The following is a 24,030-nucleotide window of genomic DNA, read 5'->3' as shown; positions in this document are numbered from 1 at the left end:
CTAGCAAGTAAAATCAGGTCTACTTGGAAGCTGCTGCTTTAAGCTCACTGAACCATATTGAAAAGAATTCCTGGAGTCTTTCCTTATTCCTCCTGACAGGAAAAACAAGGAATGCCTGTCAGTCATGCCAAAGGCATACAGATTCTGGAAAGTTATCTGGAAAGAAATACAAACTCATTCTAAAAAAATTCCTCAACCCTAGTGTATATGCCATATCAAGATTGTTAACTCTAGACACAGGAGCAAGTTATAGAAAATTACATCGGTATACTTCAATTAAAAATTAGAGTAATTTGAAGGTATTAATATTCTGCTTTCTAAAACTGTAGGCAAGAGATTGCTCAGAAGTATTCTGAACACTGCTCAGTTGAATGTCAGAAGGATAGTTTTCATAAGGTCTAATTTCCTGTGATTTGGGCTCAGAAGAACACATTTTTAAGGAAAGAATAATCTGGATGAATGTAAGAAAAGGATTCTTAACAATAAGAACTGCTTGATTAATTATCTGCTGAAGTGTTCATCACTGAATACATAATAGATGGAAACTGAAGCTAGACATCCATTGGGGATATTTTAATATTTTAATATTTAATATATTGAAATGCCTAATTTCATGAAATGGTCAGCTATTCTAAAAGAAATTAAGAAGAAGACAGAGGGGGACCAATGCTTATCTTCCATTTAATCCGTTTAAACTACTTTGCCCTTACAGAGAGCCATGAACAGATTGCTACATGATATCTTGTCAGACTGAATTCAGAGTAAGCCATAGCTGTCACAGTGAAATCAAAGCAACTGAAGTGTGACTATCTGTGCTTCTAACTCAACAGCCAACCCACAGTAAATTGTAAGAAAGTGCCACCAAGAAGTCAGGTGATAAAAGTAGCTTAAAGAGGTGATCAATGCACATTGGGATAAGGAAGATTTTGCTCCCTCTCCTCACCCAACCTCACTAGCATTACCTTTTTCTAATGTCTTTGCATGAATACTTGGCATAGCCCTTTTAGATGTTCAGTGAGTGGGAGGGAGAGGGGGAAAAACTTACGGTGCAATAATGGCTCTAGCGGGTCTTTTTGTAGACTGTACTTGAGAGAGCCAACCTTCTAGTTGTGCACTCAGCTGAGGTCCTACAGAAAGAAATAGATTTTTAAAACAACGGTATCAAAGAATTATCCCTAAAAATAGTTCCCAGGCATTTAATTCTTCCTTAAAGCTGCATGGGCAGTAATTTAAAATGGTACAAGCTTGACTTTCAATCAAACATGATTGTATTTAACAACATTTTTAATAATCTGAAAAACTTATTGATAGATTAGAAACCTATTAATAAGTAGTTGTGTTTCTTGCTTTGTATTTCAGCCAAAATTCATCTACCTTAATATTTACTGATGCAAGTGACTTATTCAGCTACAAAATGAACATTGAGAAAAAAAGGGTCAGATCCTCTTATTACTTGCACAGGTAACAGGAGAGGATGAGGGAAAAATCACAAGCAGGTTGCAGTTTTAAAACCATGGTCAGCTTCTCATTTACCTCACTTGTCATTATTTCTCCAGCTTTGCTTGGCCAGAAATATATACCCAGGTGCTGAAGATAAATCTCTGGTGTACAGATAATACTATCTAAACATATTAAAGAAGATCAACAGTACCTGCTGAGCTAGCACACTGCTGAATGTAATTAACTTTACATCTACCACAACCTCTCTCAAATGTGGTTTATGAATTACTGTTTGCAGTTCACAACTAAACTAACATTGTTCATTGCTAGAATACAGAACCTCTGCAGAAACTGGTTTCCTCAACAAGATCAATAGTAAACAAGGCAGTAGATTAAGAGCAGTTTGGAATTGCCTTGCAAGAATTACTCTTTCCACCAATACTGCATCCAGGAGCAGTTTCTATCTTTAAGACGATAACTTTTCCATTTCCTCAGAATAGCTTCTTTTTAACAAGCTCATTTATAGTGACTTGTCTAAATCATCTATAGTCTCTTTAATCTCTGTGCAACATCTCCTTTCAATGTGCTTTATGTTCCCTGGTACAACTAGCTTGTACTCAGAACTACACTTGCCAAAAACAATTTTGGAAGAGGATTGCTTCATGAGCAAATATGTTAAAATAAACTGCATCATAAGGGTAATATTTAAAAGGTGATGAGCATTGTTATAAGTCTGGCTTAAGGCATGGCTGAAAACTAAAGCATGACCTTTTTTAGGCAAGTTGCCTCTAATAATTCAAATCATGGTAAATGTGTTAGTATTTACAGTGCCATCAAAATTTCATTCTTTCAAATACTAACTCAATGCAATCCAGTACTTTTTCCTCAGAGGTATGCCTAACTGCATTGGCCAGCACAGCCAGCAGTCAGTAATTATAGGAGTTGTGGTCCAGAATATCTAAAGGGTACCAGGTTGCCCACCTTTGCACCAGGATCACAGTGAAGCCCACTTTAATGAGCACAGTAGTCCTAAGAAGAGTGGAGAATGAAATAGTGCATCATTCAACCATTGTGAAAATCCTATTCCTATCCCAAGGCAGGAGGTGAAAACAAGTTTTCCCAGGAGTTGTCTGATGTTTATACTAAACGTATGTGAGGGAGTGAAGTCAGGAAAAGTAGCTGCAGTCAGGCAGAAACACTTCCCACCCCATTTCCCTCATGCATTCATTCACTCACAACTTTACTCACAAGCATCCAAGCTGGCATTCCAGCTGCCTGTGATAACTGAACCACACCTTGGCATTTTCAAGGACGTGCCGATGTCCAGAGGCAGCCTCACCCCACCCAGGCTCTCCGCTTACAAAAGCAAATGCTAAGACAGTGGGGAGAGGTGTGTGTAGGAGGAAAGGTGATAAGCAAGAGGTATACAGATGGGGAAGTAGAAGTGATGTCTGGAGATTGGCAGCTATTACAAGCAGGCAAGAGGACTATCATTCAACTGCCAGGACCACAAGTTATGGTGAGCAGCATATCCTGGTAGGAGTCCTGCCAGGAGCTCTGTAGCAACTAGAAGAACAACCACACTGAAGCAGCACCTCATCCAAACTAGAGTAAGAACATTTGGAAGGAGGCGAAGGTTGTATGCCACTTTACAAACTTATAGACTTTTGCTTGAACCATGTATTAAAGGACTGAGTATTAAAGACATGTTTGCATGGCAACATCACCTTGTAAATCCTAGATGGATAGAGAGCAATGTGTTGTGGGGAAGGTGTGTGCTGCAATAAAGCATTTTGTACAAATTTGCATTGCTGTGGTGTGTCCAATCCTGTGTGTCCAGTCCTTGGAAAGCAGAGAACCCTCACAATGCATTTCTCCCCAAATCTCTCCACTTTCTTCAGCAACCCCCCCACCCCCGGATTTCAATGGAAGTTACTTGCATCAACTCCAGAATCCAAGGCTATCTTAAGTCTGTTCCCAGAAGTCCCTGATTTAGGGCCTACAAATATATGTCCATGAGCAGCTACTAAACTGATGATCTCTTCTGACAAAGGATGAATACTTTCATATTATGCTAACCTTTTTTAGACAAATCTTGGATTTAGAAGTACCCTTTAAAATCCATTAGATTTGCATAATGCTTCAGTAACTTTGATAGGTTTCTGAATATGTTTTCCATTATATTTTTTAGTCAAGAGTTACTAAATAAAAATTGTGTATATTCCAAGGACTCATGTAGAAGGAGGAGGAAATAAGGTATAGTCTGATCTGTATTAGAAAACTGCTATCTCAATGTCAAGAGAAAACTTGAAAGAAAACTTGCTATCACATAGTAACTGTAAAAGGCTACCAAATTTTATTTTCAGTGATTAGTATCTGTCATAAATGGACCAGGTTTGCTGGCAAAAATATGAACTCAATCAAGCAACAGTTGTACTGCTTTTAGAAAATAACCCTGAAGAAGTGTTTTATTTAATCTATTTTAAAACTAAAATTTACATATTCTTAAGTAATGTTGGTCAAAAGAAAAATGTAAAACAAAGGTTTGACCACTACCCTTACTTTGGACTCTGGGAAGTCTCCTATTTGTGGCTGAAATATCAAAATCATGTAGCAATTTGTTTATAATCTCTCCACTGTTCCAAGATTTGCATTTGACCTGTTTCAGGGCTATAAGATTTCCTTTTTGTTAAAATTTTAACCAGGTTTGAAAATCTTAGTTAGCTTTGACAGACTACTATTGTTTTTGCACTTACATTACACTAAACACTGACAGAGGTTAAAATCTGGAGGATGTTTTGATAGGCAACACAGTGAATGAATCATGATGGAATATTATATCTGTATGATTGAACTTTATAGTACAATAGAATTCCAACAAAGTCACATTCTTGTAGATGTATCTTGTGAATGTATTTCTAATCATAATCCAAATGACTATTCTGTGAATAACAACTGTAGAAACATCTATATTCAGTAATGCTGGTTATGAGTGATTTCTTTTTTAAGTATATATCCAAAACTATTAAAGATTTTTAACACAAAATAAAATAATTGTTATGAAAGCAATACTCTCTGACATTAGGTAAGAAAGTTTCTTCAAGATCTCTAACATAAATGGTGTGAAGAGAAAGATTAATAAACAAACTATATCTAAATTACTAATCTTAAGAGCTTAAACGGTCTATAATCTGACTATCTAAATTTATCTGGCTGTTAAGATCTGACTTTTTTGACAATGGAGGAGGGCCCTCACTTATGTTACTCCCAAGCTTGGAATGCACTCCCTCAGAAGTTGTATTTAGCCCCCCTAGCTTGGCATTTGTAAAATCTGTAAAGAAGCAGTTATGTCACCAAACTTGTAATTGTCAAAACATGTATTGTTAGAAGTAATAGTATTAATTTTGACTTACATTTTTAACTGCTTATATTGATTTTCTATTTTACTTTTGACAGCTGCCTTCACTGCTCATCAAAATTGAAAGGTGGAATGCAAATAAAACAAAAACCAGACTCTGCTCAACTTTAGATTAAACTGTAGCCTGGTTTAAACACTGCACTAAACTGAAATGTGGCATGCTTGTTTTTTGTTTAGACTTGGTTTGCACTTCATGCTGAGTCACAGTTTGTTCAGTCACAATTTACTTAATCAACTAAAATTGTCTAAACTTGCATGAGCACATGCTATGCTTTACAGAACACAATGTTTATTCAATGTGCTAAGCTAAAGTGAAACAAACCACATTACAGTTTAGGCCAATCTAAAGTTAGTAAATGAAACAAGTAAAACCACTAAGATGTCATTAGGACCCTATCAATATAAATAAATATTCTCCTTTTGCACAGCATTAGCTCCTGTTCTGCATGCTGGTTCATATAAACACAATGCTTAATAGTATATCGTATTAAGACTGCAAGAAAAAATGCAAACAGCAATAATACAAGAAGCAAAATACTAACAAACACATGCACTTTTCCCACTTGAGGAAAAACATACAACTCTGACAATCAGAAGACAACAGAAATATTTTTTCTATTTGACATGACACTATTTGAAACTAAGTTCTTTTCTCACAGGCCTTCATCTCACAATATAAAATGGTCAAATGAAAGGAAATAAATTAGCTCAATTTTTTAAATTATCAAAAAAAAATCTATAGAAAATATTTTAACATTTGTTGATCAACCCATCCAATAAAGTATAAAAGTATCCAGATGGTATTTTTAAGCTTTACACTGAACTGTCAGATGCTGAACCTTTAGAGATCTTTTGTCCCATTTGTTTACAATAGTTTCAACTGTAACCATACATAAACATCTGCCAATTACGGACAAGCCTCTGTGTGCCTGATGAAGGTTCTAGTCTTTAAAAACATATGCACGTAAAGTTGATGGTCCCCAAGGTGCCACCGCACTCTTTTTAAAACAAATTTGTTTGCAGATCATTTTGTGGTTTGGCGCTTAATCAGCATTTGCTTCTGCAAAATGGGCTGGCGTATACAAGTTTTTTTGTAATTACTAAGCTCATGTCAGAATTTTTTGTAGAATAAGCAAGAGACCACAGCAAACCTGTCTAGCCAGCCTGTTCAGTTTTCTGTCTTGCTGCCAACTCCCTAGAGTAGGGAATGTATTTACTCTGCAATACATACATCAAGTCTGGACACAATAGCAGTATCCCCACATCATTTAAAATCCATTACTTCGTTTATTTAATGGTATTATTTATCTCAAGAAATCTCAGGACTCTGATTTTGTTTTATGGAAATGGAATGAAAACTTTATTTACTTGCACATTTTTTTCCTAACTTTCCACACACAGTGTGTTCAAGACCTGGTATGGAAGAGATGAAGTGGATTTGAGGTATACATACATTTGAGTATGTCTCCAATTTTATTCCCTTTGGCTTCTGCTCTTCAACTGAAGACTCATATTTATTACTAGGGCTATGCAAAAATAAGGATTCAAAGGGGAACACATGGTTCAGAGTATGTGGGGCACAAATATCACATCTGTTAGCAAATCCTTAAGGAAGCTGCATCCTTTCTTAATGCACATGGCTTTGCACATGATTTAAGAAGATACTAACAGGTGCAACATGCATGTTTACATGTCCTTTAAATCACTTTCCCCTTTCAAATCCAGATAGCTGCACAATCATATTTATTACTTTGCCAAAATGGCTGTTCTAATATATTACAAGGCCACAAAAATATTGGCCTGGTTGCCCAGCCTTTCAATTTACCCTGTCCTCCTTCCAGATCTGTAAAGTGCTCTGAGAATGTATGAATAGAAACAATAATCTTCCTTTCTTTCAAGTGATGTAATAGGGTTTTCTCCCTCTCCATTAAACCTTCCAACTCCAGTCATAGCCAAACCTAATTTCCAAACTGTCCTCATACAGGGATGCTAGATCCATTACTGATGTTGTTATTCCTGCTGTATCCCATTCCAAGCAACTAAGAGATACAGAAGATGTGCCTGGTTGGAAGAAATAAATCAGAATGAGTCTGGTAGTGCCTTTTCCAACAAATTTTATTAACAGGCATACGCTTTTGTGAGCTGCAGCTCACTTCTCGTTGTGGATAGAAGGAAACCTAAGAATACATAAGCTAAAGCAAAGCTGAGAAAAGACATCATGAGGGAAGTGAGAGGTTCCCTAACACAGAGAAACTAGAGTTAGCAGCAGTTCAGACTTCTTTCCTCTTGCTTCCACAGAAGACTGGGTTCTTACTACACTGTATCCTTCCATCACAACTAATAATTATTACCCACAAAGAATGATCAGATTAGAAGCCCAAGGAATTCTGAGCCCTCACAAGGCCCACATTGCCAATCTGTGGTATAAAACCTGAGGCCTCCATTTATAACAAATGTAGGGTGGTTGTTGTGGGGAAAAGAGGAGGAGGAAGGAGTATTAAATATGTTCCCCATCTTGAGTTATTCATAAAAAAAGGCAGAATAAAATAAATAAATAAATAAAATGAGAGAGATAACTTTCAGGAAGATAACTAGTTTCCATTATAAATTTAGTCTTCAAATAGTTTTATCTAACTGTATCCACTGCTATTGGAACAGTAGTCTGATTTACTGTAAAGTACCTTTCTGCTCCCCAGAAGACAGACTGGCTCCACCTCTTCTAGTTAGAAGGCAGGGTTTAAGGCTTCTTCCTATCCCATGGAAGAAGGCTCCTTCCTTCAGCCCCATGAATTCACTTCAACTGAGTATGAGTCAACTCGTCCTTTATTGTATATTCCATTGTAATAACGAACTTGTAACCAGTAAGACACATGGGAAGAGAAGAAGAATATATAATAACACAGTATAGGAAGGTAATGCACATTTTAGACCACTGGGCCACTTTCTTAATCTACTTCCCTTTCTAACTACAGTAAGACCATCAAGTCCTTCTTCTGGTGATCAAGATGCTACTGTTCTTGGTCACTGAAGAGGGAACTAAGATATAATACAGCAGTATTCCCAGGTTTGGTCAGTATAACAACATATACTGTTGTTGACCCAGGATGCCCAAAATCTGTCTGATGAGATGAACATATATTTTATAATGTCTTTTAGAGATAGGTGGTTCCACTGTAGAGCTACCCTAAAATGTTCATTAACATTACTCCTGTTGTTAAGACTGCCAACAGTCATTCCTCTTCAGAAAGTGCTGAGAAGAATGAAGAAAGCATTATCTTGCTGGTTGTGCACACCAGAGTTCTGTGTTATCCAATCCATCTGTTAACCATAGAACAGGAAACTAATTTCCTCAATTTCCTGTTTACAGGAAACAAATAATCATCCCTTTGCTGCTCTAATCTACATTTAAATTAGATCCACACAGCCATGTTCACATCTTGTGCTCCGTGGGATCTGGAAAGTGTTCTAGAGCATGAAGCAAAGATCTGGCCAGAAATACCTTGTACAGATTCCCAAGAACATCCCTACCTTCCCAACCCTTCAGGCCAAGGCTTGGGCTACCAGAGTCCTGGATTCCTCTGTGTCAATGGTTACTGCAAATGTAGAACCAATCTGGGTAGTGCTATGATACTTTTAGCTAAATTCACATAAGGCTTAGAAACAGTGAAGCATCAGACTGAGCTTTGCCATAGAGGGCACTTTGGTGAACAGCTTGTCTAGGTAACCATAAATGTGGAGCCATTAGGTTCCTAAACGGCCCACAGGAGCCACTTTCACATTTTGATGAATAATCTCGATGACAATGCCAGATTGAGAGAGAGCGCTCTGAAGTGAAGCAGGCTGCTCTTACATGCAAACCTGAGGAACCTTCAATAGGGGGTTCTGGTTGGGATGCATAGGAGGTTTCTGACAAATCCATCAAAGTTAGAAAGTTAATTACTCCATTCTAAACTTCAGTGCCTGATAAATTTAATCTGAGGCCCAGGGTTCAAGACAGTATTTTGGCAATGTAAAGAGAATATAAAAAACACTGAAGACCTCTTCTGGGACTTGTACTCTCAAACACCCACCTATTTTGGTAGGTGTGGTTTTAGGTATGACTGAATTTCTGCAGTTGTAGGCCCACCAAGAAGTAATGGCATCAAGTTGAAGAACATTTACCTTGGTTCTTGCCTGCTAGGCCTGGCAACTGATGGGTGTTTTGGCTGTTGAGCCTGGGAATCCGAGAGGGGGCATTACCCAAATGCCTTCTGCCCAAAACCAAGTAGGCAGTTTGGTCTTTGGTAGAAAAAAAATTATGCAGGACTTATCTTGTATTTGCTTCCTTCCTTCCATTGGGCTATAGGCAAAATCAGTCTTATCTAAACTGATTGCCTCTCCTAATAGCTTCTTCCCCAAGAAGGGTTTTGCTGCAAGTTTGGCTTTCAACTGGTGGCCTATCTTCCAACATCTGAGCAACAGGTATTGCCCAATGCCTTGTCAGCTGTCAGGGTAGGAGGGGGTTCAAGGAGCTATCCACTGTTACCTCCTCCTGCCATCTTGCCTGACTCCTGTGGTGATGACTGCCTCTGCCTTCTGACTGGCTGATCATGCTCTTTCTTTTAGTGTGCCTCCTTGCCAATATGTAGTGGGATGTTCAGAGGCTTGCCACAGTTTGGCCCTACCCAGGGCCTTGTTTACTGAGGTGCGGGAAGTGGCCTTCACCCCTGCAGGTTGTTTGCAGGCTTGAAGCCAACATTGCCACTCACCTCCATGCTGTGCCCACTCTAAAGGTCTGATCAAGCTTCCCCCATCTCCTATACTAATCTGTCAGCTTGGCTATGCAGCTGCAATCTCTTGCTGGCACACCAATCAGCCTACACAGAGTAGCCGGGGAGCACTTTTGTATACTGTAGTGGACAGAGTGCTTGTTATCATCTTCTGCTCCCTTTAGTTCCCAGGTAGAGTTGATGGAAAGGTTCCTCTGAAAATTCCTCTAGAAGACAAAGACAGTGAGGATTTTCCTCCATGGATAGGAAGAAGCCTTAAACCTTGTCTTCTAGTTAGAAGAGATGGCGATAACTCCTTCCTTTCAGCTTCATCTCTGGTGATTGAGAATAGCATCTGCCAATGAAAGGGATTCCTCCTTCCACCTGCATTATTCCGTTCAACTGCAGTCTACTTTTTCAATTCAAGGTTGAAGGCCATGGAGAAGGCTACTGGCAAACTATTAGATGAAGTTCAAAGGGATAAGAAAAGTAGGCAATGCCCTACAAACAGCAGAAAACATAGCTAGCCATTTAAGGCCACAAACCATAAAAAGAGTCTCTTCATTTCTTCTTTGCTCCAACAACATATGTAACCTACATATTCTAACAAGTGATATGCTGAGCTTGCATTAAATGCTATATGTTGGTGAATCCACATGTGTTGGACTCAATATGCCATATAGATCTAGAACCTTAGTAACCTGATGGGAGGTTGGCTTACCCTTCTCCATAATCCTTAGATCATCATATCATCCAATATAATGATTAGCTTGAAATTAGTCCTATTTTCTGGCCTCCTGTGAAGAGATAGAAAGCTAGGATATTTGCAAATATGAGATGCTTCTGCTGAATCATCTCTATAAGTACATTAAGGTATGTGCGAAAGTAGGCTGAAATCAATGAGCTTTCATTAATCAGATTTTTAAAAAAAAATTAAGAAAAGCTAGGAAGTGATTGCAAAATACCAGTCAAAATTACTGCTTCCTATATAACCGGAGAAGCCCTCACTTTTTCTGATCATCTGCTACAGATCACAGGACAGATTACTGTAGACAGTATCAATACCAGTGCACAGTACCTACAGAGTACCATGCATAGGTATGTTTTGGCAGCCAACTCCTCTTCAACTCTGCTTAGCAGAAAACCCTATTGTGTTTAATTGGACTCTCAAGTGGGTATGAGACTGCATTTTAAGCCTATCTTCCACATATTTGAAACCATAATCACATGTGCTTCCTACCATATTTGTCTAAAAAAGTAATACAGTATACAGTTAAGAATCACATCCTTCCAGATACCTACACAATAAAATTGTATTCTATTTTGTAAGGATTTTAAACTAAAAACGCAAAGTATGCTATAAAACTAAACTATGGTAATTTCTAAAATGCAACATTTAGTTTAACTTTCTTGACTCGAAATAAAATAGGCAGTGAAGCAAATAGCAAACAGCCAGGTGCACTATTTATACGCTTGCAAAACTTGATGCCATTCCCTCCCTCTATGACATTTTTCAGATGAAAGTATAAATCCACAAGTTAGATGAAGTAAGTAAGTGTTGCTTTCACTGCTCTGCCTTTCCCTAGAGAGGTTTTTTTTAGGCCAAGTGAAATATCTGGTTACTCAATGAACACATACAGGAAGAAATCCTATTGTAGACAATGTGAACCTTTCATCCTGCAGAGGGCACTCTCGTGCACGTTTTCTCAACAAACTATAAGAAACAAAGGTGGGGGGAGCAGGAAAAATATTGATAACTGGTTGTTTTACATGATGCTGGAAATCAAGCAACATCTAACAGCTCCTCTAAAAGCACTGTCTTCTGTACAATCTCATTGCATGTATGATGCAAACATTCAAATATGGATAAACAAAAGGTTAAAAAATAACCTGTTTAAACATTAAATCCTGCACGCACTACATCCTCAATTCTATGGAATTTCAATATTTCAAAAGGTATTTTTCAAAATCGTTCCACTGGACTGTAAGGAAGAAGCTTGAGTAGACAAGATGCCTACTAGCCTGGTCCCGAGTTACAACTGCTGCGTTCCCATAATGCAATTCGCCCCCTCCCCCGCTTTACCCTAAATGACCCCTTTTCATTCACATACTTCGGGTCTTGGTCGGTTCCATGACTCTACACGAAACCACCAGAGGATTCTTCTTCGGTTCTTTGTCATAGGCACCTTCGCTGAAAGGCGCTGTCCGCTTCCTCTACAGGAGAATATTATAAAGAGAAGCAGGGGAGATTTCCGGGGCCAGCCTTAGACAACATCTTTTCCTCCAGGCTCCGTCGATTCCCTGGGAATCGAGTCTCGGCTGTCCAAGCAGCTCATTGTTTGGGGGCGGCGGGGGGGCAGAGAAAGGGCAATTGGGGTGGTCTAGCAAAGGCTCCCGACATTCCCGGCGGAAAGTGCTGATTCAGTCAAAGGCCCACCGGGCCCCAGCGATCACGGGGGAGAAACCTCTTCCGCACAAGCCACGCCGGCTCCCGCGATTATCACTGCCACCCCAGAAGCAACAGGCGCCTCCCGGCTTCCGAGCAGAGTAACGTCGGGCGATTTTGCAACACGTCGTCACCCTTCCTTGCCCAGAGCTCCGTAACGCCGCTAACACACCAAAGTTAATTTCATGGCACCTTAGACACCGATCGGCAGAGCCCAACTGGACTCAGTGGGATTTCCTTCCCAGCAAACGTGTCCAGGATTGCAGCCTTATTATGACAGGGTCGTTGGTGGACTTAATGAAGGATTCAGAACCACAAAAGCTTACGCCACAATAGGTACTGATCCGCCTTTCTGTTTGTACAACTGGCCTTTGGGAATGAATGAGGAATAATTGCCTCGGAGCACCGTTTACCCTCCTTCTCGTCCACCGTGAACATTAATATTCCACTTATTTGACATTTACAGACTGCTTTTCAGGCGTAAAGCATCAGAGCAGTTCTCAGTTGAACGACAGGGAGAGTTTGAGTGCTAAAACTCGTCCCAACAGACCCGCGGCTCCCTCAACTTGGCTCTTCAAGCAGGCCCCGCAGACACCCCCACCCACGGAAGCTTGTGACCCAGCCCGTACCTGAGGCCGTGTACCAGCTGCCGGCATGGCTGGCCTCCCGGCAGAGCACTCGGTTGGACATCTTGGTGCCTGAGCCGCCTATGGTGTTGGGGGAGTGTCGGGAGGGGGGGGCAGGAGACGAGTCCGGCCGCGGCGTTATTAGTCCCCCTCCTCCCCCGGCAGAACCAAAACCCCCGGGAGGGGGGACGGTGCTGCCGGAGGCACCCCGGGTCGAGCGCAAGGCAGTGAAGGCGGCACACGGTGAGGCGCTCGAAGCTGCCGGAGGATCCGCCGGCCTGTGCAGACAGCAGAGGAGAGGAAAGGAGGCGGAGGAAGGCAGAGCCTAATGGGGACAAAGGCCAAGGCAGCAACCTCCGCCTGAGCGATACCCACAGAGCAGGCGGCAGCCGCCGGGTTTGGCCTAACTCGGCTCCTGTGGCATAATAACTAGACCAGCGTGGCTCTCCATTGGGCAAAGGAAAGCAAAAGGTCCTGTGGCGATTGGGTAATGGTTTTCCCTGCTCGCCGGACGGACATAATCGCAGCTTTCCATTGGGCAGCGCTCTGAAAAGCCTCCCTCCAATTGGGTGAATGGAAGGTGCGGGCGGGATCACTTAAGATTGGTCGAGCGAAGTTGCCGTGGCGATGGCATCTGGCCTCCCTGATTGGGGGGTTTGTGTCTCTGAGGTGAAGGGAAGATTAGAGGAAGAGGTGGGCTTGCGAGAGAAGGAGGCGGGACCACCTCGAGGGGAGAACAGGGACCGCCGGGGAGCTGGGGGTGCTGCCGAAGGGAGGGGGCGAAAAAGCGCTTGTCGGAGTCGCTGCTTCTGCTCTGCGCGGTCCGCTCGAGAGGTAGAACGCAAAAAAGGTGGATCCCCGGCAAATAATCTCGCCGCTCAATATTCCTAGAGCTGGTGCAAACGGATGTGTTGCACTACAACGCCCATAATGCGTGCAGCTAGCAGTGGGTACTGGAAGTTCTAATCCAGCACTTCTGAAGGCCATCAAATTAAGACAGGCTGTAGTAGCCGGCTCAATTTCCAATTTGTAAAAGGGATTGAGAAAGGAATTTCTTTGCATCTCCATTTATACTGAAAGAATAGAAGATATTCCATAGCAAAGGTCTTAAATAATTACAAGTCGTTATTAGAACGATGCTGTTAGTATTCAGCACCTAACAGTTTGCTTTACTGTATTCAGTATAATCTTATGTACTCTGGAGCCTCTCTCCCCAATCACATCAGCAGTTGAATCCTAGAAATTTCACAAGAATGTTTTGTTGGAAGGTGAAATCATTTCAGTAGTTTTGCAGGCAGAGATGGTCAGGCATAGGTTGTTCTGAGGGTCTTTTTTTTTTTCTTGGAGCAGCTATGGTGTAATTTCTTAAATATTTAACATTTATATGGCACTCAGCTGGCATAATCTTCATCCAGAAATTTACAGGCTGATTGCACACATTATGTGGATCAAGCAATATTGTGATGCCATGTATCATAATCCAGAAATACCCATCCTGTTAGTCTTTGTAAATTTACAGAGTTATATTTTTAAGCTGGAAGTGTCAAATATTGTCCTATTTTCTAGATAGTCTACAAGCAATCCATTTTCTACCATATAATTCCCCAGCCACTTTTAGAAAGCTGGTTGGTTTCATGGATGCCCATGTCTGTCTGTATTTATTTAAATTTATTGGCAGCACAACTTCAGTGGACTGTTCTCCAAATGATTTCAGAGTTTTACTATAAAGTGCTGAAAACTAAGATTTTGGAATACAAGAGTGAAATCAGAAATAGAACAGAGGGAACACTTCTAACATTTGCATACTTAAAATCACTGTTCCATTTTTGTCTGCAAGGGTGAGCCAAATTGTTCTGAGGACAAGTAGAGTTGAATTGATAGACAGAGGCAAGCAGGCAGAAGAAATAATTGTAAAGGTCAAGAGAACAGGTATTGAGACATACTAAAAACTGAAAATAATTGCAGATCCTCAGAATATTTTGAGCTAAAAATCTTTATACCAGGCAGGGTGCTGTATTGAGATGAAACAAACTGGTGGTGGATTCAAGCTCCATATCTTCTTGGTAGGAAGTGGTTCTGTATGTAGTTTGTACTTTAAACATTTTTTTGGTACTTTGGCACTGGAGACAGAGGAGTCTACATTAAGATGGGCAGTCAGTGGATTGGTTCCTCTAGGCTGATAGCTATCTACATGGATGACCTTGAGTCTGGGTGATAATAGTGCTGCTTTTCTGTTCAGATTCTCCCAAGACTTGACTGTGGGTTCATCAGAGCTGAATAAAGGTGTGCAAAGTTCTGAAAGAGGTGCTTTGCAAAGTGTATTAGTACAAATGAAGATGCTCTCGCTGTGGTGTTAAAGCAACTGTGTTCTTTGCAAGAATTGTATGACTGCTTCAAATGCTTCCACCACTGTCTATGCGTGTATGTACATGCACAGAAACTTTGCTTCACTGTCAGCCACATCAGAAATCTTCCACATGTACATGCTTATGCAGGGAACTAGAGAAAGCTGTGGACTTATCATAGAACCATAGGGTTGGAAGGGACCTTCTCCATTGCTAGGGGAGAAGGTCCATTGTCTTTGTCTAGAGCTCAAATATTAAACTATGGCTGCAGACCCCTAACAACTCTGTCAGTTAACTTGCCAGTATATTATTCCAGCATTCCAACCATGTGGCAACACAGATGGACCAGTTAACTCAGTAGGTGGGACAGAATCTAACACAACCAGTAGTCTCTGTGTCAGTCCCCCAAGACTCTGCAAGTATTGCTGAGAAATGGAACCTTCTGAACAGCAGCCTCCTTATGCTGATGTATTTGAAAAGGGGAAAGCAAAGCACTTAGCTTTCTCTTGTCAGTTTTCTGATTGCATAATGTTATTCCTGGAGCCCAGATTCTAACAAAAGATCTCTACCAATATCAAATGCTTAATTGGCTTGCCTAAAAGGATTTATCAATTAGAAGTTTACAGAAAGGCTTTATCTGCCCTTCCTTTTCTCCTGCTAGTGGTCCCACTTTTTGTTTGTTGTTTGTTTAAGGATGCCTACCTATGTGTACTTCATCATTACCAGCTCCTGAACTAGGATAACTAGCCTATTAATCTCATTCTGGAGTTCCTGGAATGGCTACAGAAGATACATATTTTTTTCCAAATTGGTCCTCAAACAGTCTGATTTGCATGAAAGAAGGTCATGAATATTTAGTTGCCTTTGATTCTTATTATGTGAAGTTTGAGCATACAGTGCAGGAATGATCTTGGGGCTGATAATAGTTCTGACAATGTTTTTTGAACAAGCTTTTTAATTGTGTATCTAGGTGATATACTAATTTATTCTGTGGGTCCCGCTCTCTACAAAATTAAAATTTGAGCAGTTCTTCAACAACCTCAATACTAGCGCTTTTAAGCAACAAAAATGCATATTTGGCCTATGTGTATTGAACTGTTGGGGCTACAATATTCCCTTGAAATGAATTCAGATGATCCAGTTAAGGCAGAATCCATTCTTGAGATTCTTGCTCCACTGACCTTGCTCCTTTGACTGGAATGTACAACATTTTAGAGGCTTTGCTCATTTTTACTGTAAATTTATTCCTAATTTTGCTGCATTGATCATACTGTTGATTTATTTTGCCAAGAAGAGGATTTCTTTTAAATTAGGTTTTGATATCCAATAACCCTTCCTTCAGACAGGCATTAACTTTTCAGACCATTCTCCATCATTTAGATCCCACCTACCACTTTGTTGTACAGGCAAATGATTCTGATTTTCCCTTAGGAACTGTGCTGCTACCATCTGCTCCAGAGCTTGAGGACGATTTCTTCCACTGCACATTTCTTCTGAGTGCTTAAATAACTGTTTTTAACAAGGCAATTTTAACTCTTAAAGAAACTTTTCAGCACAGTCGCTCTTTCCTCAATGGCATGGAATAGCCTATAGAGGTCCAGACTGACCAGAGGAAGATTGAAAACTTACAAACTTTTGACAAACCCATACTGCATTAAGTTAGGTTGGCATTTGTTCTCATTTTAACATTTGTATCTCTTACATTTGTGGCTTGCAAAACTAGTAGGCCAATATTTTACCACATAAACCGAAATATTTCTCACTTTATGACCATCCTTCACCGAAATATTTCTCAGTTTATGACCATCCTTCAAACTCAATTCTACACTTTGAAAAATCCTACCCCCCTTGCCCCCCAATACTTGGTCTCTCTTGTGAAGCTCTTGAGGCTGGAAGGAAACTCTTTTTTGAATTGATCAAATCCATACTCAGTAAATGCAGGACATATATATGCAGACTTGGATGGATGGACCTCAAGGTGGGAGATTTGTCTTCTCCCTCCTTGTTTTCCTAGTATAGGAAGAACTTCACCACCACAACACATTATATATCTCTCCTTCCTTGAGGGAACAGCTGTTGCAGTTTTGTCATAATAGCCAGCCAGCTAGGTACTTGGAATACTTAAAAAGATCCATCTCCTTCTTTCTGACTTTCTGACGGTCTATTAGAAAAGATGAGTTTTCTTATTTTAAAGATGCCTATTTTAAAGATTTTATTTATCTTAATTTAATGCCTAAACTTATTTTTAAAAAGTTATAGAATGCTTCAATCTAAAGACTCTAAACAGTATACATTAGAGCAACAATAATGCAATACCAATCCACCATCACAAATACTGTAACAATATATTATCCATAACATTAACCTCAAACCCTTCATCTAGCTTCGGACATTCACCCATATGTCTTTTGACAGTTCCATTTGCAATATGCTCACAAACCCTGGCTATCTGGCTGACTGTGCAATTACAACTACCAGCAGTTTTGACTTTGAGGGAAAGGGAATGGAAGACAAGTGTACCACTAATGAGAGAAATAGAGATTGCCTGATCAAAGATGAGAGGGAAAGCTCTAGAATGGAGATCCTGATGAAAAACTCCATCCTATTGGCCTGTGTTAGGAGGAGGGAAGAGGAGAGAGGCTCAAAGGGGGGAAATCTCAGCAGCTCCAGCCAAAGAAATGGAGATGGGAGGAGAGGCACAACTACCTCCAACTGTCAAAGAGCAAAAAAAGGGAGGTGGAGAAATATCTGACATTTCCAGACTTGGAAGGAGAGGGAAAGGAAGAAAAAAGAAAAGAGGTGGTAAAATGTCTGAGAACAGTCAGGTTCCTGGCTATAGAGAACCATCACGGAAACATTTCTCAGCTGCCTCTAAGGCCATCAAGAGATCAGTCAAGGATCTGTTAACCTGGAAGGGTGAAGAAGAAAACTAGAGTTCAAAATCTGAAGCATGGATACACCTAAAGGTTTGGATTTCTTTGCACTTGAGTGGGCAATCAATGGTTGTGTTTAAGGCTTCGGTCTTGTCTGCAGTAGAGATTCTGATCTAGCCCAGTTGTGTCAGAGAATCTTCTGCCCAGTCAAGTCAAGTACAGTACTGAATAAGAAGTTGTGTGTCTGGAGGTCTAGGATTTACTGTTGAGCCAGCATGTGAAGCCTAATAGCTCATGAAGAGCCCTGTGAGCTTTGCAAAGGACACACCTGCTTCAATACTTCAAAAAGAAATGCCCTTAGTTTATACTCAAGCCCTATTTAAAATACCTCTTTCAAATGCTTTGCACAGCCCAACCATTACAGCTTCTCTGGTACATTAGTTTAGGCTGAACATGACTTCAATGCTACACTGAATTTCTTCCATCCTTTCTGCTTTAATCTTAAACCAAAAATCACCCTTTGTATCCTGTGAATTAGACCAATGGTGGTGGTGTAGAATATATGAATTCCTAGGCATTGTTTATGTGGCTGCTATCATGTACCCTTTTATTTAGTAGTAAGGCCCACTGAACTCAGTAGGACTTATTTCTTGAGTAGACATGTCATGTATAAGATCATTCTATAAAGCAGTGTTTCTCAACTTTAGCAACTTTAAGATGTGTAGAATTCAACTCCCAAAATTCCCCAGCCAGCATTAAAATGATCTAAAATTTCTGGATATAAAAATTTATTGAAACATGTATCAGATACTGTTTGTTGTGTGAACTCTTCTAAAAACTTTATTCACAAATGCTTTCTCTCTCTCTCTCTCTGTACACAAAATGTCCTCTATTTTGCTATTTTATTAATTGTCTAGTCAGTTTTGTATTGCTTTGATAGCAGGATCACTCCTCCAATAGGTAGCTATCAGGCACAGAAATGTCATAATAAATATAGACTGAAAAACCCAGGAGCTCAAGCTTATTGATTAATCAAGTTACAGTACTTATTCAAGCACTTTATGCTGCTTTTCTGCTGTAAAGCCTATTATAAAATAAGTCAACATTTATAGAGCACTTAAAAATACATTACTGTAGAAATGACACAAATGATCAAAACATAAAAAAAACAAGTTCCTGAGGCAAAATACCTGTGTCTCTTCTTTGATAAACTATTTTACTCAAACAGGTTCCCTCTCAAATACACAAAGATAGCTTTGGATTGAACCATTTCAAAATGGGGCCTGTCACAGATTATGAGTGGCTCTAGGCTCTGGATCTCAAATTTAGGAAGAGATTAGAAGAAAATCGGAGTGTTTTGCCACATATCCTTCTTTGGATAAGCCATTTGAGTTTCCATCTCCACACCCTTGCCTTATCTTGAAAATGTACCAATCAGAATTGGCAGAAAAATATTATTAATAAGGGAAATATCTGAACATAGAAAATGTTTTATACTAGCTTAGAGTGCTTATATAATTAATCCAGCACTGATAGCTTTGGCTGGTATCAGCTGTCTAGGATCTTGCCCAGAGGTCTTTCTTATCACCTGCTGTGAAGGTGAAAGGTCCCCTCTGCAAGCATCGAGTCATGTCTGACCCTTTGGGGGGATGACACTTTCGTGATGTTTTCTTGGCAGACTATAGCGGGGTGGTTTGCCATTGCCTTCCCCAGTCGTCACCTTCCCCAGCAAGCTGAGTACTCATTTTACTGACCATGGAAGGATGGAAGGCTGAGTCGACCTGAGCCAGCTACCCAAGAATCCAGCTTCCGCTGGGATAGAACTTGGGATGTGGGGAGAGTTTTGGTTGCAATACTGCTGCTTAACACTCTGCGCCACATGAAGCTCTTCTATCACCTGCTACCTGATCCAATAACTGGGTTCCTTATAATGTTACTTAGAAATTACGATGATTTAATCGGTGTGTGTGTAGAATATCTTGGCAAATTTAGAATCAATGGTCACACATTTTGCAACTCCCTAATGGGAAGAATGTGACATAAAACCCATGTTGCTATGGATCAAACGTACCAATTCATTGACAATTATTTTGGGAGGGGAGAGGGCCAATTTGGTCTAATGGTTAAGGCGATAGGCTAGAATCCAAGAGGCTGTGAGTTCTAGTCCCACCTGAGGCATGAAAGCCAGCTGGGTAACCTTGGGCCAGACTCTCTCTCTCTGTCCAACTCGCCTCAAAGGGTTGCTGTTGTGGGGAACATAGGAGGAGAAAGGAGCATTAGGTATGTTCGCCACCTTGAGTTATTTATAAAAATAATAAACGCAGGGTAGAAAATAAATAAATAAATGAATATTTGAGTTGATTAGGAATGGAAATGACGTTCTTGTGGACAGAGCAACAATTAATGTATAATTTGGCACTGAATCAATATACTTTTATTCACCGAGCTACTTCAATGTTCTGCTAGTAAACATAAGTTGTTTAGGTTTATCTAGTTGCTGTTTTTTTAAAAAAATATTTTAACACTTATTTATTCATTTATTCATCTCACATACGTGACTTTATGAATATGTTGTAGATGCTGTATGTTTTCATGTGGTGTGATTGTTAAAGTGTTGGACTAAGACCAGGGGGATCCAGGTACAGCTCTTCGCTCAGCCATGGGAACTCATTGGGTGACTGGAGCACTCTCTTGGCCCAACCAACCTCACAGGGTTGTTTGGGGGATAAAATGAAGGGAGACTCTCATGTATTCTGTCTTGTACTCCTGGTGAAAAGATAGGATATCAGTAACAACAACAACAATTACTGTTACTTATAAATATATAATACACTTAAAATATTTATAAGTATTATGGTCATAGGCTGTACAATTATTATTATAGCATATTGAATGGTCTGTGACTCTGTTTCTTATAAACTAATTATAATTGCATGCATGAATAAAATAAGACCTTGTGTAAAATTATTTTTTATAATTAGTATCCTCAGCATATTTGCATACTGTAGTTTTAAAAGGTATACAACCCCTACTCATCTATTTTTAAGGTCTGTGCCTCTCCTTTCCCCTCCATTGCACTTTATTCAGTAGTTTAGATACCGCGAGCAAGAAAATCAGGACACAAGTGCTGTGAGGATTGATACTTTCATATTATCCATTACAAGAGGAAAAGAAATTTTGCTGCCAACCAAACAAACAGAAGGCAGACATCATGACTATAGATACATAGTGTGTTACCAATCAAAGCACATATTTGTAGCTCAGGGTTGACCTGTGGAGTCCTTGGTGCTCTCCGAGCCTTGTTGTTTTCTTGCAGACATTTCATTGCCAGACTAGGCAACATCTTCAGTGTGAGGAGGGAGTGGGCCTTGCTCTCAGTTTATATATGTCACTATGAACTGGATAAGTTCAAAGTGGGACTCCATGCGCAAGGCCACCTCCCCCGTGAAGTGGGTAGCCGCCCCCCCCCCGCAGTCGAGCCATCAAGCTGCTGGAAATGCAGCGGCTTTGGGAGGGGGAAGCAGGGTAAATCCAATTCTTTTACTAAATCAGGATGGATCAAGCACCTAGAACATCCGGAGTCCAGTAAAGCCCAGACCTCAACAGATTTTTTCTGAAAGCCCAAGTCAATTTTGACAGTGAGAATAGGGCAATCAGCACTCACCCCGTTGAAGTTGCGCCCGGTTTGTACCACCTGCCCCGCGGCGCCGGTTAAGACAGGTGGAAAGCGTTTCCCGCCAACTGCTCCAAAGCCTCTAATTCTTCTTCTGGGGTGTAGACGTCTTCGTCGTCTGCAGTAGCCAGCGCTCCTGTCACCCGATGAGGAGGGTTGACAGTCCTCTTTGTCGCTTTTTGAAGCACTTTCGTGGGACGTTCTGCCGCCTTCGTTTTGGGGCAGTCAACCGCTCGGTGACCCGGCTTCCCACAGGTGATGCATTGCCCCCAGACAAACCGGCGCTGCTTCTCCATATCCCAGCGCGAGGTAGACGCCAGTCCCGAAGTGCGGCCAGATGAGACAGGCTTGTCCTCTCGTGTGGCCATCATGAAGGTGCGCTGCGCATGTTCTGCTTTACCAGCGAGGCAAATCCAATCATGCAATGAGTTGGGATCATCTCGCCCAAGAGCCCAACGGAAGACTTCGCAATTGAGGCTGTCCTTAAAGCGATCAACCAAGGTGGCCTCAGACCATTCAGGAACTTTGCCTGCCAAAACTTTAAATTCCAGGGCATAGTCAGCCACAGACTTCTGCCCCTGCACAAGTGCTTTCAGCGCATCCTTAACCCTTTCTTTAGCTAAGGAATCTTCAAAGTAGCGCTTTAAGGCAGCCAAAAAGGCATCAAATGAGGCCAGGGCTGGAGCCCCAATTTCCGACAGCTGGACATACCAGTCCGCTGCTCTGCCTTTCAATTTCGTGGCCACCGCCGCTATCTTCTCGTCCTCCGATGGGAAGAGGTGGCCATGCTGTCTCATGAAGCTGGCAGCATTGGTGAGAAAGAAGGATAGGTTAGCGGGGTCCCCATCAAATTTCACTGGGAAGTCCCGGGGGGTCCCCGCAATAGGTTGAACCCTACTGGATGGCTGCCTCGGAGCCACCCCTATGGGAGTAGATCCCCGCGGACCCGCTGGTGAGCCCCGTGGTGGGGTGCTTCCTCCCTGATGCAGTGAGGGGGAAGGTGGGAGGCTGGGCATCTGTATCGCCCCGGGGCCTTTGACGATTCTTACAAGATCCCCAAATGCAGCCGACATGGAGCGCAAGACATGTTCCATGGATTCAACCTTGGATTCCAGGACCCTAATTCGGTCCGGCGTGGCGGAGTCCTCCAGCCCCGGTCCCTGCTGTGGAGGGCTCCGTGACACCTCAGGTCCCACCCCCAGCGGAGTGTCCGGCCAGCGTAGCTTCCATGTTGAGCGGGATGGCCCGGGCTGAGGATCTGTCAGCGCATCCCATAGGAATTGCTCCTGCCCCGCTCTGTCGTCCTGCAGCGGTTTCCTTGATCCTGCTGTGGAGTAGGAGTCCCCCGACTGAGAAGTTGCTCGGGCGGGGACAGGGCTCGGGTCCCTGCTCGTGGTCGACTCTGGAGCTTGTTCTGCCCGTTCCTCGAACTCTGTAAGATCCTCTCCCCCCTCAGCCATCGCTGGATCCTCTTTCACAAGAAAATTTTCCGGTAAAGAGCAGCAAGGTTGGTTTGGAAAATGTTTCTCAGCTTTATGTGATAGTTGCCTTAATTCCAATAATACACTCAGACTCAAAGAAACAATTCAGGTTCTGAGTTTATTTAGTAAAGGGTGCAAACAGGTAAAAAGCTGAGAATGAGAAAAGCGCGCCTAAACTCAAACTGAATAGCATCTTACAAACAGCAGCCCAACCCCTCCCTCACATGCAGTTCACCCCACATTTCCAGGTGTTCCTAACGAGCTCTGCTGCTCAATGGGCAAAGAGACCTTGACATTTCAGAGATAGTCTAAACACATTCCATCTGGCACAGATCAACACGTTTGCAGTACAAGGCTCGCAGCAGCACCCTCCCAGCTAGAACACGTATCAGCACCATGGCAAGCGAACCGTTACGATGCAGAAACATCGGAACGGTGAACATGACATTTGTCCAGCTTGTGTTGGTAGGGGTGTTGTTCTCTCCTTGGGAGTTCCTTGATTGGGCTGTTGTTTGCTGCTTGGTTGATTGACTGAGTTAATAGTTCCGTGATTAGAATATATTGTGCTGTTTGATGGTTCATCTGGTGTTAATCTTAGTTCATCTGGTGTTAGTCAGACACACAGACGTAAACAACATTTACATACCATTCAAAAGAGACAATAGAAAAGCCAGAAGACCAGAACACCTCCTTTCCAGCGATCAACACCCAGATATGCAAAAATCAACACTAGGATTAACACCAGATGAACCATCAAACAGCACAATATACCATAAAGGAACTATTAACTCACTCAATCAACCAAGCAGCAAACAACAGCCCAATCAAGGAACTCCCAAGGAGAGAACAACACCTCCACCAACACAAGCTGGACAAACCACAGTATATAAACTGAGAGCAAGGCCCACTCCCTCCTTGCACTGAAGAAGTTGCCTAGTCTGGCAATGAAATGTCTGCAAGAAAACGACAAGGCTCAGAGA

The 24,030-nt window shown here is 41.4% G+C and overlaps 1 protein-coding gene across 3 annotated transcripts in view; it reads right to left on the bottom strand.

Moving 5' to 3' along the window:
• The window catches only part of MEMO1 (mediator of cell motility 1), a 30,202-nt gene extending 17,210 nt beyond the window's left edge, over positions 1-12,992 (bottom strand). For 2 of the 3 annotated variants that reach the window (XR_010068117.1, XM_063306010.1), the window contains exons 1-3: positions 12,682-12,834; positions 11,718-11,820; positions 1,046-1,127 (exon numbers count right to left, since the gene is read on the bottom strand). Coding sequence is in view for 2 of the 3 variants with exons in the window: in XM_063306010.1 (XP_063162080.1) it covers positions 1,046-1,127; positions 11,718-11,820; positions 12,682-12,708 (212 nt within the window). In the remaining variant the exon portion in view is untranslated. Of the gene's footprint in view, positions 1-1,045; positions 1,128-11,717; positions 11,821-12,681 lie in introns of all 3 variants that reach the window. The other variant, XM_063306022.1, reaches the window with a different exon arrangement.
• Positions 12,993-24,030: the final 11,038 nt, after the last annotated feature.

Source organism: Candoia aspera, chromosome 1, assembly GCF_035149785.1.
Source record: "Candoia aspera isolate rCanAsp1 chromosome 1, rCanAsp1.hap2, whole genome shotgun sequence".
NCBI classification, from domain to species: Eukaryota; Metazoa; Chordata; class Lepidosauria; order Squamata; family Boidae; genus Candoia; species Candoia aspera.
This window is presented reverse-complemented; position numbering and strand designations above follow the sequence as displayed.